The sequence below is a fragment of the Salvelinus sp. IW2-2015 genome, linkage group LG4q.2 (assembly GCF_002910315.2).
Source record: "Salvelinus sp. IW2-2015 linkage group LG4q.2, ASM291031v2, whole genome shotgun sequence".
In the NCBI taxonomy this organism is placed as follows: domain Eukaryota; kingdom Metazoa; phylum Chordata; class Actinopteri; order Salmoniformes; family Salmonidae; genus Salvelinus; species Salvelinus sp. IW2-2015.
Window position 1 is genome coordinate 25,160,982 of NC_036843.1, and position 17,061 is coordinate 25,178,042.

Genomic DNA, 17,061 nt, shown 5'->3' on the forward strand with positions numbered 1-17,061 from the left:
ATAGTAAGACAGACATGATTGCAGGATCAAGTCCCGTATCCCATCTGTTGTCCCCACAATGCTTGCAAGATAGGCGCACCATTGTTCCTGTTCCCAGAAAGCGTATGGTAAACTGAACTAAACGACTAAATAGGGCCTCTGTAGCACCTGCACTTCGTGGTCCATCATGAAGTGCTTTGAGAGCTAGTCAAGGGGATCATATCACCTGCCACCGCTACCTGTCACCGCTAGACCACTTGCCAATGTTGCTTACCGCCCCAATAGGTCCACAGACGATGCGAATCGGTCATCCAGCCACTGACCTGTCCCTCCACTCGGGCACAGATGGAATACCACTATGTAAGAATCGCCTGTTCTGTTGGTGACTAGCAGCCTAAGCATTCAACCCACACCATAGTACCCCTCCCAACACTCCTCATTAAGCTCCTTGATGACCCCCCTGGGTCTCGACCGGCTCTGCAACTGGACCTTCCTGATGGGCCGCCCCCAGGTGGTTGAACGGTAAGGACAGCAACATCCTCACACTCCACTGAGTCATCACAACACTGAGCGCCCACAACTCGTCGCGTCTCAGCCCTCTCCTGTACTCCTGTTTCACTTCATGACTGCATGGCCATGCACGCCTCCAACTCAAATCACCAAGTTTTCAGACACACTACAGTGGTTAGGCTTGATTACCAACAACGACGAGACGGGCCTACAGGGAGGAGGTCAGGGCCCTAGGAATGTGGTGTCAGGAAATAACCTCTCAACTCAATGTCAGCCAAAACAAAAGAGATGATCGTGGACTTTCAAGAAACAGCAGAGGGAGCAACCCCCTATCCACATCGACGGGACAGCAGGGGAAAAAGGTGGAAAGTTCCTCGCGTGTACATATCACCGACAAACTTGAAATGGTCCCACGCACACAGACAGTGTGGTGAGAAGGCGCAACAGCGTTGTCAACCCTTCAAGAGGGCTGAAAACATGTGGCTTGTCGACCAAAAAACCCTCACAAACTTCTTTACAGGTGCCACAATGAGAGCATCCGGGGGCTGTATCACCACCCAGGACGCAGCTAGGGATGCCTTCTGGGCCGGCAGCCTTGTGAGGGTTAACACGTTTAAATGCTTTACTCACGTTGGCCACGGAGAATGAGAGTCCACAATCTTTGGTAGCGGGCCGTGTCGGTGGCACTTTATTGTCCTCAAAGCGTGCAAAGAAGTTGTTTAATTTGTCTGGGAGCAAGACGTCGATGTCCACGACGGGGCTGGTTTTCTTTTTGTAATCCATGATYGTCTGTAGACCCTGCCACATACGTCCCGTGTTTGAGCCGTTGAATTTCGACTCCACTTTCTCTATACTGACGCTTTGCTTGTATGATTGATTGTTTGATTACTCTCTTTATATGATATTGTGTTGAGCCTGATTCCAGGGGCCATATGTAGCTTCTTAGAGTAGGAGTGCTGATCTAGGATCAGGTCCCCCCTCTTTATGCAATCTTATTAATTGTGATCTAARAGCAAAACTGATCTGAAATCTGTAAGCCTACTCTCAGACTCTTGATACATATAGCCCCAGATATGTATATTAAGGCTCTCCGCAGTGCCAAAAATGAATCCTACAGGGCTCTCTGCTCTGCCAAAGAGGAAGACTACAGGAACAACAGGAACAGGGGGGCCAAGAAAAAGCTCCACTCAGGAATGAAGGCAGCCAAACATCAGTACAAAGTCAGCCTAGAGCAGCAGTCCTCCAGCAACGGCTGCTTGTCTGTCTGGAAAGGACTAAAATACATGACCAACTACAAACCTAAAGCTCCCCCGGCAGCAGATGACCCCCTCACTGACAAATAAACTAAACCAACTTTATTTCAGATTTGACTCACAAAGGCTTTTCAATCACAAAGCCAATAACACCCACATCTCCCTCCTTGCCACTTCCCACTCTTACCCGATTGCTACTCTCACCCTCCCTCCCCATTCTTTCAGGTTCCTCTCTCTCTAGGTCTATGCCATCCCAGGAACCCCCCACCCTCCCTCCCCCAGCCTTCCCAAGGCCGCCCTCCACTTCCCCACCACTTGTCATCACAGAGCAGGAGGTCAACAGACTCTTTAGAAAACAGAACAGCAGGAAGGGCGTGCCGGCCAGATAAGGTATCTTCATGCGCCCACACTTAAGCTTGCACTGACCAGCTCTCCCTGGTTTCGCACGGACGTATTTCAACCAGTCAGTAGAGCAATGCACTGTTCCTGCCTGTTTCAAATCTTCATCGTTGTTCCAGTCCGAAGAAACAAAAGATGTCCTGCCAGAACGACTACAGAACTGTAGCGCTCCCCTCACTCATCATGAAAATCTTTGAGCTCCTGGTTCTGTCTCATCACAAAACCAGCACTACTCGACCCCACTGCAGTTCGCCTACAGAGCCAACAGGTTGTTGGACGAAGCTGTCAACTTAAGCTCTGCGTTCAACACCATCATCCCAGAACTGCTACAAGACAAACTCTCCCAGCTGAACATGTTCAGCTCCATCTGTCAGGCCAAAGTGTTCAATCTGGTTTCATCAGACCAGAGATCTTGTTTTCTCATGGTCTGAGAGTCCTTTAGGTGCCTTTTGGCAAACTCCAAGCGGGCTGTCATTGCCTTTTTACTGAGGAGTGGCTTCCGTCTGGCCACGCTAAAGGCCATGATGTTTGGAGGTTCTGCAGAGATGGTTGTCCTTCCGGAAGGTCAAACCCATTTCCACAGAGGAACTTTGGAGCTCTGTCAGAGTGACCATCGGATTCTTGGTCAATTCCCTGACCAAGGCCCTTCTCCCCTGATTCTCAGTTTGGGCTGGGGCCAGTCTAGGAAGAGTCTTGGTGGTTCCAAACTTCTTCCATTTAAGATGATGAAGGCCACTGTGTTCTTGGGGACCTTCAGGTCTGCAGAAATTGTTTGCGTACCCTTCCCCAGATCTGTGCCTCGACACAATCCTGTCTTGGAGCTCTATGGACAATTCCTTCGACCTCATGGCTTGGTTTATGCTCTGACATGCACTGTCAACTGTGGGACTATAGCGCTATGCTCACTCTACTTAGTTGTATAAAATGTACAGTACCAGTCAAAAGTTGGACACACCTACTCATTCAATGGTTTTTCTTTATTTTACTATTGTCTACATTGTAGAATAGTGAAGATGTCAAAAACTATGAAACAAAACACAAGTAATAAAATCATGTTTAAACCAAAAAATATATTAAATCAAAATATATTTTATATTGAGATTCTTCAAAGTAGCCACCCTTTGCCTGATGACAGCTTTGCACACTCTTGGCATTCTCTCAACCCAGCTTAATGAGGAATTCTTTTCCAACAGTCTTGAACGAGTTCCCACATATCCCTGACACTGTTGGTTGCTTTTCCCTCAGCTCTGCCGGTCCAACTCATCCAAACAATTGACATTGGAGCATATGAGAGTCCCGGGTGATTGTGAGGGCCAGTGAGTACGATGCAAGCATCCATACTACTCATTTTCGGTATAGGCCCTTACAAGCCTGGAGGTGTGTTTTGGTTCATCTGTCCTGTTAAAAACATAGAATCCCACATAAGCGGACCAACCCAGGATGGATGGAGTATTGCCTGCAGAAGTTGTGTAGCCATGCTGGTTAGGTGTGCCATTGAATTCTAATAAATCCACTGACATGGCTTGCACGCAGCAAAGCACCCCACTACCGTGCCCATCACACCGTCCTCCTCCATGCTTACGGTGGACCACACATTCGGAGATTCATTCGTTTACCTATCTGCATCTCACAAAGACACAGCGGTTGAACCAACATCTTACTTTTGGACTCATCAGACACCAGAAAGATTTCCACCAGTTTAATTGTCAATGCTCATGTTTCTTGGCCCAACCAAGTCTCTTCTTATTATTTGTGTCCTTTTAGTTTTCAGTGTAACTTCCTCATGAAGGCTGTTGGAGAATGCCAAGAGTGTACAAAAATCTGTGATCAAGGCAAAGGGTGTGAAGAATCTCAAATATAAAATATATTTTGATTTGTTTAACACTTTTTTTGGTTACTACATGATTACATATGTGTTATTTCATAGTTTTGATATCTTCACTATTATTCAACAATGCATAAAATAGTAAAAATAAAGAAAAACCCTTGAATGAGTAGGTGTCCAAACTTTTGACTGGTACTGTATGTAAACTTTGTGTAAACTCCGCTGTCTGTGTTCTATCTCTAAATGTTGTCTATCACTAGCAGCACCATATCACCAAGAAACATTTTTAGTATGTGTAAATGTATTTGGTGAATAAAGGTTATTCTGAACTTTATGTTCAGTCGTTTTACTGCTTCTCAYGGTTCTATAATTGAAAACTGACATGGTTTGAAATGCGAACTGATGTTGATTGAGGACCGGTAGCCAACAACGTTAGAAGGGAATGGGAGTCCTCTACGCACCTACAGTTTAATCATTAGCAGTCAGTGTACTTTCCACAATAGGCCTATTGTMTGTACTTAAAACAGTCATTGTAATACTCTGTGCACCATCACCACAAGGACACAAGGTAGGTTTTAGAGAGTCGGAGAACCTCTGCTACTCCTGTCTGGTTCTATAACGCCACACTGCCTAACTCACTTTTCTCTCCTTTATCCCTCTCTGACCTGTATTTCTCATCCACTAGATAAAAGGAGAGGGATGGTCATAATGGTGTAATTGAACAGGGGACCTCTCACACACCAAACCAACCATTAGACSAAGAGAAAAWCCTTGAGGTCTCAAAGTGACATTTGGGCATAAAACTCTCAGGCACGACTACCTCATCACGAAGGCGTGGCGATTCCAAATAACCMCTACTACAATGGCAACCACAGCCCCTACGCCGGTGCCTCTGACGGTCCTGTGTCGCTGGTACCTGTACGCCATCCACGGCTACTTCTGTGAGGTCATGTTCACCGCYGCCTGGGAGTTTGTGGTCAACCGCGACTGGAAGTTCCCTGGTGTTACCAGTGTGTGGGCTCTGTTCATCTACGGGACCTGCATCCTCATTGTGGAGCACATGTACCTGTCCCTCCGAGCTCTCCACTGCCCCCTGCTGCTGCGATGCCTCATCTATACCCTATGGACGTACATCTGGGAGTTCAGTACAGGGCTGTTGTTGACCCAGTTCGGGGCATGTCCCTGGGATTATTCCCATTTTCAGTATAACTTCATGGGGTTGATCACGGCAGAGTACGCCCTGCCATGGTTCTGTGCRTCGTTCATGATGGAGCAACTGGTTATACGCATCACACTGCGGCTAAGGATGGACACAGACGGAACAGAGGGCGTCAAGTCTGATGCAGGCGGGGGAGAAGATGGGGGAGGAGGGGGGAGGAGACAACGGGGTGAACAAGGAGGTACAGAGGTCAATGGTTTCCTGAAAGTGGACTGAGGACTGAGTAAAGACACTGAGGTCCGGTTTTAAAGACACTGATAAACCTAATAGTGGACTAAAAAGCCTTCTCAATGGATAATCTCTATTGAAAGTGCTTTTTAGTCCAGGACTAGGCTTAATCTGGGTCCAGAAAACGGTCCCTGAATCGTAACTCTTCCTTCTGGGAAATGTACACTGTATTTTTATTTAACAACATTCAAAGTACTGTAGTTATGTATCTTCAGGTTGCAATCTGAAGTAAGTTCTGTGTTGACTATCACATTTGACTGGGTCCTAAAGCAATGCAATAGCTTCAATTAATTTGTCATGTGGAGAATGTTTTTCTAAAGTTAGTGATATAGTTCTGTATGCACTGCAGTCTGGTTCAAAAGGCAATTCATTTAGAGTAGTCTACAACTCAGTTAGGTGTACTCTTATAATGTACTGTATGTATTGCACATGATTTAGAGTAGTCTACAACTCAGTTAGGTGTACTCTTATAATGTACTGTATGTATTACACATGCCCTAGCCTGCTATATGAATGATGTCTCAGGTACCTACATTAACTGTGGGCTGTATCTACTGTTCTTCCAAATGAATGAAATCAGGATTTCTATGTTCAGAACCAGAACCTTGGCAATGTCTAGAGTTACCCTCTTGTGGATTTGCACTCTAACCCCATTTGTCATTTTATTTTACCTTTATTTAACTAGGCAAGTCAGTTAAGAACACATTCTTATTTACAATGACAGCCTAGGAACAGTGGGTTAACTGCCTTGTTCAGGGGCAGAATGACACATTTCACCTTGTCGGCTCGGGGATTTGATCTAGAAACCTTTCAGTTACTGGCCCAACACTATAACCACGAGGCTACCTGCTGAACTTGGTTCAGTTTATCAACCAGCTAATTATTAGAATCAGGTGCGGTAGACTAGGGTTGGGGTGAAAACCTACAGGAGAGTAGTGCTCTAGGAATTGATAAGATACAGCACCTGAAAGCTTGATCTGAAGACTCATATGAATACTGTATTACCACAAATCTTTCCCAACTTCCAAATCCAGGAGCTGGTGCGAGATTTGGTTCTGTGTTCCTTCAGAGATTATTTTGGACCAACAACAACCATAGGATTTGACAAGACAGCACAAACAGATGTGGGACCTTAGAGATAGAATTACATTCTGTGTGTGGGACAACCAGGCTACCTCAAGCCACGCGGAATCACAAGCAGTAGATCAACAATGCAAAGTGATAACGATTATAGTTTTTTTTTTTTCAATCGCTTTGGTACTATTTTCACAAGTATGTGGGGAATTTTCAAAACTCAGTACAAAACTCCAAACTGTAACGCACTTGTAAAACTTTTTGTGCATTCATTTTGTTTGAAGACATCTTTCACCACACAACCATTGATCCAAAGATCCAAGTTTACTGTGAAATACAATGAGAACATTGATTTAATCACCAGAACACATTTACATTTACATTTAAGTCATTTAGCAGACGCTCTTATCCAGAGCGACTTACAAATTGGAAAGTTCATACATATTCATCCTGGTCCCCCCGTGGGGAATGAACCCACAACACTGGCGTTGCAAGCGCCATGCTCTACCAACTGAGCCACACGGACCATTTTTCAAAACACAACAAAGATATCTTCTCAATTTAGTTATTTTAACAACCAGTTAATCAATAGTAAAAATAAAATAAAAATACATGTTTAAAAATTGCCCTTTGAATGTAACATGCTACTGTACTATAAATGACGGTACATTACACTGTTTTCACATTACACTTGCACTACCCATTAAAATGTACTGAACCTCAAATGTCCATCATTTCTATACCATGTGTGATCAAAGGTGTGAAAATTGAAGACATCTTTCACAATCATTGATGCAGAAATGTAATGTACTGTTCAAGTATCACTGCAGCATACTGTAGGTGTATTGTAACCAATTGAAAGGAATGTAAAAAACAATTAACAGGCATTAGTTTGCATCAAAGGTTGTCTTGAGAATTTGGCCATAGGCTCATATGGACATGGCAGTAAATGTCCTCATGTCCTCATGTTCATGCTCGTGGGGAAAAACCTTTTGGCATGGTGAATCCAAGCTTTACATAGGTCTGATGTCACTGCATGCTTCATCCATGGCCTGAATGAGGGTGGTACGCTCATGGGGATTGCAATCATACATCTTRTACCTGTATTGTAATCATGTATTGTATTTTACAGTATTGAATTGTACTTATGTATTATAGTGGTCCTGTACGTGGCTCAGTTCATAAGAGCACGGCACAAGCAACACCAGAGTTATGGGTTCAATTCCCATTCCCAGTTACAATGCAACTTTATTTAAGCGGAGTGACCCCCCCCATCAAAAAGACCCCAGCAACTTCGTTCTGGACACATATTTACTGTATAKGGGGTGCATTTGTTACATACATCACATCTCTGATCTGGTTAATATCAGATTTCTTAAAACTTACTATGAAGTCAAATCCTAGTCATCATTATAGTGCATTATAGTATACTGTATATTATACTTTATGTGTTTCTAGTTTACAGACATACATTTTCATTATGTACAAAATCTGTGGTAGACAAAACACTTTAAAATCTATAGGTTTAACAAACAGTTCAGTGATTAGCAAACGTACCACATATTTGTGAAAATTGCACCGAAGGTATTTACAATTTTTATTTAAAAATGTAAAAATGTAGTCCCTAACTGGTTATTTGAGTCTAATTTACTACTACCGGTATATGTCAGTAGGCCTAGAACATTGGGTGCTGCTAATGTCTTTATACAAGAAATCCATTGCTTTGATGATACAATTATAGTAATGAGAATTTACAAGCCACAGAAATGAAATATGCAATGGAAAGTGTGTGTGTGTGTGTCTGCATGTTTAGTGATGGTGGGGGAGAGGCTGATCTCTCACCACATAAACCTAAGACTTAGTATGCATGTAACAAAATCTGTTATTGTCAGGTGTACTTTTTTCCAAACCTTAGTTTTCTTGGTTTGACAAAAGAAAACTAATATTATGAAATACTGCACTGTATTATATCACACATTTTAACGATGTATTGTGTATAGTTTGTGGAATAAAYTTATTTATTTGACCATAAAATCTGTTGCTCTTTGGTTTTAGGCTGGGTATCTGTAAATCACTCAGTGACAACTGCTGATTTCAAAAGAGCTTTATAAAATACATTTGTGAGTTAGGTAAATAACCACTTCGCTTCACTACAGTCTCAGATGAGGGCCGCTCTATGCCAGCCAAGGAATTTCATTAGAGTTTTTTTTTATGGCTTTATTTTAATCACTTTGGCACTACTTTGTGGTACATTTTCACAACTCTGAGAACAAAACTCCAAACTGTTCACACTTGTGACACAGCCAGTCTTTCAAAACCTGTCATTGTGCATTCATTTGGATTGTAAACATCTCTCACCACAACCATACGTCCTATCACACCATCTTCAGCGATAGTTGTGTGCATGGAGATGTTTCCCCAATGTTGTCCAGACATTGGACCGTCACCTGTTGGCGCCGTGGGCGGAACCACATCAGCCGAGTTTTGGCCAGGTTGAAGCATGCTTCATTAACMAAGATATACTTGTCATGGTTCACAGCATCAAGCACCATCACCCTCTACAAATATATTTTGGTTAGTTATTTTTTACAGGATAGTTCCAATATGATATTGTGAAGTAGCACATGCATCAATTAGTAACAGTAATACAGTATCTAGTTGTCACGGCCGTCGTCGGAAGGCCCAGGTGCAGCGTGGTGAGCGTACATTTTMTTTTATTAATGTAAATGTCACCAACAAAACAAGAAACGTAGACACAACCCTGAAGCTTAACAGGGCATTAGTGCCACTAACAAAGATAACTACCCACAAACACCAAAGGAAAAAAGGCTGCCTAAGTATAATTCCCAATCAGAGACAACGAATGACAGCTGTCCCTGATTGAGAACCATACCTGGCCAAAACATAGAAATACAAAACATAGAAATAAAGAACATAGAATGCCCACCCAAATCACACCCTGACCAAACCAAATAGAGACATTAAAAGGCTCTCTAAGGCGTGACACTAGAGCTGTACCTGAACATACTCGGCCCGCAGTTGTTTCACGTGGTCGTTGTTTCTCTCAAAAGGCACCAGGTAAATGTGTTTCATAGATACCTGCTGCCTCAAAAGGCGGGCGATTGTTGGTAGGCTTATGAATGCCAAATTGGCAAAGGTGTCATCGTTCTCCTCAATGGCTGCTGAAGACTGCAATTAATCAAATGGCTAACCGGCCCAAAATGTTTTAACACTGCTGYTACTCTCTGTTTATTATCTATGCATTGTCACTTTACCCCGACCTACATGTACATATTACCTCAATTACTTTGACTAACCTGTACCCCGCACATTGACTCGGTACTGGCACCCCCTGTATATAGCCCTCGTTATTGTTATTTTATTGTGTTATTTTTTGAACTTTATTCGTAAATATTTTCTTAACTCTATTTCCTTAAAACTGCAATGTTAAGGGCTTTTTACCACATGGTCAACGATGATGGCCCAGACTTCATTAGACACAACCAGTTTCCTACCGTCTGCCTCCCTCGCTCTGATGTCCATCTCGTTGACGAGACCATTCCCACCTCTTTCATGGGGCCATGCCCACCTCTTTGACGGGGCCCAGCCCACCTCTTTGACCTCTTTGATGGGGGCCCATCCCACCTCTTTGACCTCTTTGATGGGGCCCATTCCCACCTCTTTGACCTCTTTGATGGGGTCCATGCCCACTCTTTGACCTCTCTTGATGGGCCATGCCACCTCTTTGACTCTTTGATGGGGCCCACCCACCTCTTTTTGACCTCTTTGATGGGGCCCATTCCACCTCTTTGACCTCTTTGATGGGCCATGCCCACTCTTTGACTCTTTGATGGGCATCCACCTCTTTGACCTTGATGGGCCATCCACACTCTTTGACTCTTTGTGGGGCCATGCACCTCTTTGACTCTTTGATGGGCCATTCCATCTCTGACCTCTTTGATGGGGCCATTGCCCACCTCCTGCCTCTTTGATGGGCCCATCCATCCTTTGACCCTTGAGGGGTCCATGCCATCTCTTTGACCTCTTTGATGGGCCCATCCACCTCTTTGACCTCTTTGATGGGGCCCATTCCCACCTCTTTGACCTCTTTGATGGGGCCCATTCCCATCTCTTTGACTCTTTGATGGGGTCCATGCCCACTCTTTGACCTCTTTGATGGGGCCATTCCCACCTCTTGACCTCTTTGATGGGCCCATTGCCATCTCTTTGCCTCTTTGATGGGGCCATTCCACCTCTTTGACCTCTTTGATGGGGGGCCCATTCCATCTTCTTGACCTCTTTGATGGGGGTCCATGCCCACCTCTTTGACCTCTTTGGATGGGGCCCATTCCCACCTCTTTGACCTCTTTGATGGGGTCCATGCCCACCTCTTTGACCTCTTTGATGGGGCCATTGCCCACCTCTTTGACCTCTTTGATGGGGCCCATCCCACCTCTTTGACCTCTTTGATGGGGCCTCATGCCCACCTCTCTGACTCTTTGATGGGGCCATTCCCACCTCTTTGACCTCTTTGATGGGGTCCATGCCCACCTCCTTTGACCTCTTTGATGGGTCATCCACCTCTTTGACCTCTTTGATGGGGCCATTCCCACCTCTCTGACCTCTTTGATGGGGTCCATGCCCACCTCTTTGACCTCTTTGATGGGGCCCATACCCAGCTCTCTGACGGGCCCTTGTCATGAGCTCTTTGATCTTCCTCTCTCTTGCTGTCAATCTTGCTCCATGTTGAAAGAATTGAATGTTCACACACCCCATTATATGGTGACCAATTGTGGTTACCACTATGTGAAATAAATTAGCAAGAAGGAGTAGTAATTTAGATGTTTATACTTACAAACACACATTTCATTTCTGTAGTTCTCAAATCTCTATATAGTAGACAAACCAGTTAAAATCCATATATAGTAGACACATTAAAATCATATATAGTAGACACACCAGTTTAAAATCCATATATAGTACAGTACTATATAGTAGAAACAGTTTAAAATCTATATTAGTAGACAACCAGTTTAAAATCCATATATAGTAGACACACCAGTTTAAAATTTATATAGTAGACAAACAGTTTAAATCTATATATAGTAGACAACCAGTTTAAAATCTTATATAGTAGACAAACAGTTTAAATCCATATATAGTAGACACACCAGTTTAAAATCTATATATAGTAGAACACCAGTTAAAATCATATATAGTATACAACAGTTTAAAATCTATATATAGTAGACAAACCAGTTTAAAATCTATATATAGTAGACAAACCAGTTTAAAATCTATATATAGTAGACAAACCAGTTTAAATCTTATATAAGACAAACCAGTTAAATCTTATATAGTAGACAACCAGTTTAAATACTATAGGTTTACCAAACATTTAAGTGATAACCATTAAGCACAGTTGGATTAAGTGAAATGTGTTTAAACAAAATGAGAAGAGAATCCTATGGGAAGTATTTGAGCATTGCATTGTAAAAGCAATTCTTTATATGAAAGGTATTTCTAGATGAAACACTGATTAGTTTGGTGAAAAAGTTATTGTGTGATTTTGTGTGTTGTACTTAGTCAATTGAAATGTGCTTAAAGTTTTGGAAAAAAATCCAGCCTTTTTGATGGTCTGTTTAGTTTTGTACTATGAGTTGTGAAATTTTACCACATACTTGTGAAAATAGTACCAAAACGATAAAAAAAACTGAGATAGATGTGAAACAGATAAATGGGAAAGTCATATTTTCTCGGCTCAAGTCCTGTGGTCATTTAGAAAGTAAACAATGCAGTTATCCTACCTATATAATGAGCTTTACTAATACGAGCCTTTGTGTAGGATGGCGCCGGAGAGGAAGTCTGCGTTTCATGGGCTCTTAAACCAACCATATTGTTTTTTGTTTTTTAGCATTTTTTGTAACTTATTTCGAGAAAAAACGTCTCTTATGACCGAAAAGAGCTTCTGGGGAAGGGATTTACTCGAACAGGCCTCATCCCCGTCATTCGCAGGAGAAGAGACGAAAAAATATTGCGGAAAGAGATCGGTGGCTGACGGAGTGGCAATCTGCCCTTGCCATCAGTACTACTGGCCAACGTATAATGGCTGGAAAATAAATTGGACAATCTAAAAGAACGTATATCCTACCAACCGAACATTTCACAGAGTCGTGGCAGAACGACGACATGAATAACATATAGCTGGCGTGTTATACACTGCATCGGCAGGATAGAACAGCAGCCTCTGGTAAGGCAAGGGGTGTTAGTCTATGTATATTTGTAAACAATAGCTGGTGCACGATATCTAAGGAAGTCTCAAGCTTTTTCTTGCCCGAGGTAGAGTATCTCTTGATAAGCTGTAGACCACACTATCTACCAAGAGTTTCCATCTGTATTTTTCGTAGCTGTCTACGTACCACCACAGACTGATGCTGGCACTAAGATTGCACTCAATGAGCTGTATACTGCCATAAACAGGAAAACGCTCATCCAGAGGTGGCACTCCTAGTGGCCAGAGACTTTAATCTATCAGCATGTTAAATGTGCAACCAGAGGGGGAAAAAACTCTAGACCACCTTTACTCCACACACAGAGAACATACAAAGCTCTCCCTCCCCCTCCATTTGGCAAATCTGACCATAATTCTATCCTCCCGATTCCTGCTTACAAGCTAAAATTAAAGCAGGAAGGACCAGTGACTCGGTTAATAAAAACGTGGTCAGATGAAGCAGATGCTAAGCTACAGGACTGTTTTGCTAGCACAGACTGGAATATGTTCCGGGATTCTTCCGATGGCATTGAGGAGTACACCACATCAGTCACTGACTTCATCAATTAGTGCATCGAGGATGTCGTCCACAAAGTGACTGTATGTACATACCCCAACCAGAGGCCATGGATTACAGGCAACATCCGCACTGAGCTAAAGGGTAGAGCTTCCGCTCTCAAGGAGTGGGACTCTAACCCGGAAGCTTATAAGAAAACCCTGCTATGCCCTCCGACGAACCATCAAACAGGCAAAGCGTCAATACAGGACTAAGATAGAATTGTACTACATCGGCTGCGACACTCGTCAGATGTGGCAGGGCTTGCAAACTATGACAGACTACAAAGGGAAGCACAGCTGAGAGGTCCCCGTGACATGAGCCTACCAGATGAGGTAAATTACTTCTATGCTCGCTTTGAGGCAAGTAACACTGAAACATGCATGAGAGCACCAGCTGTTTCGGACGACTGTGTCAGCGTTCAACACCATAGTGCCCTCAAAGCTCATCACTAAGCTAAGGACCCTGGGACTAAACACCTCCCTCTGCAACTGGATCCTGTACTTCCTGACGGGCCGCCCCCAGGTGGTAAGGGTGGGTAACAATACATCCGCCATGCTGATCCTTAACACAGGGGCCCCTCAGGGGTGCGTGCTCAGTCCCCTCCTGTACTCTCTGTTCTCTCATAAGAGAGATGCAAAAGCACAGCCCCCGCACCACTAGAGGGAAATCCTCAACCACCAACTTCCAAATCCTGAGACAAGGCCGAGTATAGCCCACAAAGGTCTCCACCACAGCACAAACCAAGGGGGGGGCGCCAACCCAGACCAGACAGGAAGATCACGTCAGTAACCTCAACCCACTCAAGTGACGCACCCTCCTAGGGACGGCATGAAAGAGCACAGCAAGCCAGTGACTCAGCCCCTGTAACAGGGTTAGAGGAGAGAATCCCAGTGAGAGAGGGGGAACCGGCCTGGCAGAGACAGCAAGGGGCGGTTCGTTGCTCCAGAGCCTTTCCGTTCACTTCACACTCCTGGGCCAGACTACACTCAATCATATGACCTACTGAAGAGATAAGTCTTCAGTAAAGACTTAAAGGTTGAGACCGAATCTGCGTCTCTCACATGGGTAGGCAGACTGTTCCATAAAAATGGGAGATCTATAGGAGAAAGCCCTGCCTCCCACTGTTGCTTAGAAATTCTAGGGACAATTAGGAAGCCTGCGTCTTGTGACCGTAGCGTACGTATTGGTATGTACGGCAGGACCAACTCGGAAAGATAGGTAGGAGCAAGCCCATGTAACGCTTTATAGGTTAACAGTAAAACCTTGAAATCAGCCCTTGCCTTAACAGGAAGCCAGTGTAGGGAAGCTAGCACTGGAGATAATATGATCAAATTTCTTGGTTCTAGTCAGGATTCTAGCAGCCGTATTTAGGCACTAACTGAAGTTTATTTAGTGCTTTATCCGGGTACCGGAAAAGTAGAGCATTGCAGTAGTCTAACCTGAAGTAACAAATGCATGGATTAATTTTCTGCATCATTTTTTGGACAGAAAATTTCTGATTTTTGCAATGTTACGTAGATGGAAAAAAGCTGTCCTTGAAACAGTCTTGATATGTTCGTCAAAAGAGAGATCAGGGTCAAGAGTAACGCCGAGGTCCTTCACAGTTTAATTTGAGAGGACTTTACAACATCAAGATGAATTGTCAGATTTAACAGAAGATCTCTTTGTTTCTTGGGACCTAGAACAAGCATCTCTGTTTTGTCGAGTTTTAAAAAGTAGAACGTTTTCAGCCATCCACTCCTTATGTCTGAAACACAGGCTTCTAGCGAGGAAATTTTGGGGCTTCACCATGTTTCATTGAAATGTACAGCTGTGTGTCATCCGCATAGCAGTGAAAGTTAACATTATGTTTTCGAAAACATCCCCAAGGGTAAAAATATATAGTGAAAACAATAGTGGTCCTAAAACGGAACCTTGAGGAACACCGAAATGTACAGTTGATTTGTCAGTAGAAACAGACCATTCACAGAGACAAACTGATATCTTTCCGACAGGTAAATCTAAACCAGGCCAGAACTTGTCCGTGTAGACACAATTTGGGTTCCAGTCTCTCCAAAAGAGATGTGGTGATCGATGTGTCAAAGGCAGCACTAAGGTCTAGTAGCACGAGGACAGATGCAGAGCGCTCGGTCTGACGCCATTAAAAGGTAATTTACCACCTTCACAAGTGCAGTCTCAGTGCTATGATGGGGTCTAAAACCAGACTGAAGCATTCGTATACATTGTTTGTCTTCAGAAAGGCAGTGAGTGCTGCGGCAACAGCTTTTTCAAAAAATGTTGAGAGGAATGGAAGATTCGATATAGGCCGATAGTTTTTTATATTTTCTGGGTCAAGGTTTGCTTTTCAAGAGAGGCTTTATCAATGCCCACTTTTTAGTGGAGTTTGGTACACATCCGGTGGATAGAGAGCTGTTTATATGTTCAACATAGGAGGGCCAAAGCACAGGAAGAAGCTCTTCAGCAGTTTAGTAGGAATAGGATCCAGTATGCAGCTTGAGAGTTTAGAGGCCATACTTATTCATCATTGTAGTCAAGAATATAGTACTAAAAACACTAAGTGTTCTCTCCGATCCCCAGGCCCTCGCAGAGCTGTGCAGAACCAGACAGCTAAGCCCTGAGAATACGCAGATTCAAAGAGTGAGTCCGTAATTCTCTTCTAATGTCATGATTCTTCCTCGAATCCAGAAGTTAAATTTATTACTGCTGAAGTGAAAGCCATCCTCTTCTTGGGGAAATGCTGCTTTTTAGTTAGTTTCGCGAACAGTATCAAAACAATTTTGGATTGTTCTATTGTTCCTCGATAAAGTGGAAAAAGTGGATGATCGAGCAGCAGTGAGGCTCTTCGGTACTGCAACGGTACTGTCTTTCCAGCTAGTCGAGAAGACTTCCAGTTTGGTGATAGTGGCGTCCATTTCCGTTCCAATTTCCTGGAAGCTTGCTTCAAAGCTCGGTATTTTCTGTATACCAGGGAGCTAGTTTTATGACAAATGTTTTGTTTTTAGGGTGCAACTGCATCTAGGGTATTGCGCAAGGTTAAATTGAGTTCCTCAGATAGGTGGTTAACTGATTTTTGTCCTCTGACGTCCTTAGGTAGGCAGAAAGGATCTGGAAGGGCATCAAGAATTTTGTGTTGTTGAGAATTTATAGCAACGACTTTTGATGCTTCTTGGTTGGGGTCTGAGCAGATTATTTGTTGCGATTGCAAACGTAATAAAATGGTGTCCGATAGTCCAGGATTATGTGGATAAAACATTAAGATCTACAACATTTATTCCATGGGACAAAACTAGGTGCCAGAGTATGACTGTGGCAGTGAGTAGGTCCAGAGACATGTTGGACAAAACCCACTGAGTCATTGATGGCTGCCGAAAGACTTTGGAGTGGTCTGTGGACTTCTCCATGTGAATATTAAATACACCAAAAAATTAGATTGATCTGCTATGACCTCAAGTGCTGATAGGAATTCAGGAAACTCAGAGAGGAACGCTGTATATGGCCCAGGAGGCTGTAAACAGTAGCTATGAAAAAGTGAATGAGTAGGCTGCATAGATTTCATGACTAGAGCTCAAAAGACGAAAAACGCCATTTTTTGGGGGTAAATTGAAATTTGCTATCGTAATGTTAGCAACATCTCGCCTTTGCGGGATGCACGGGGATATGGTCACTAGTGTACACAGGAGGTGAGGCCTCATTTAACACAGTAAATTCATCAGCTTAAGCCATGTTTCAGTCAGCCAATCACAT

At 43.4% G+C, this 17,061-nt stretch overlaps 1 protein-coding gene across 1 annotated transcript in view; it reads left to right on the plus strand.

Annotated features, from left to right (window-relative positions):
• Window positions 1-8,486, plus strand: part of LOC111963054 (transmembrane protein 229B-like) — a 33,574-nt gene extending 25,088 nt beyond the window's left edge. The window contains exon 2 of the mRNA XM_070443432.1: window positions 4,652-8,486. Coding sequence (XP_070299533.1) covers window positions 4,829-5,401 — 573 coding nt within the window. The 5' untranslated portion in view covers window positions 4,652-4,828 and the 3' untranslated portion in view covers window positions 5,402-8,486. The remainder of the gene's footprint in view (window positions 1-4,651) is intronic.
• The last annotated feature ends 8,575 nt before the right edge of the window (window positions 8,487-17,061 follow it).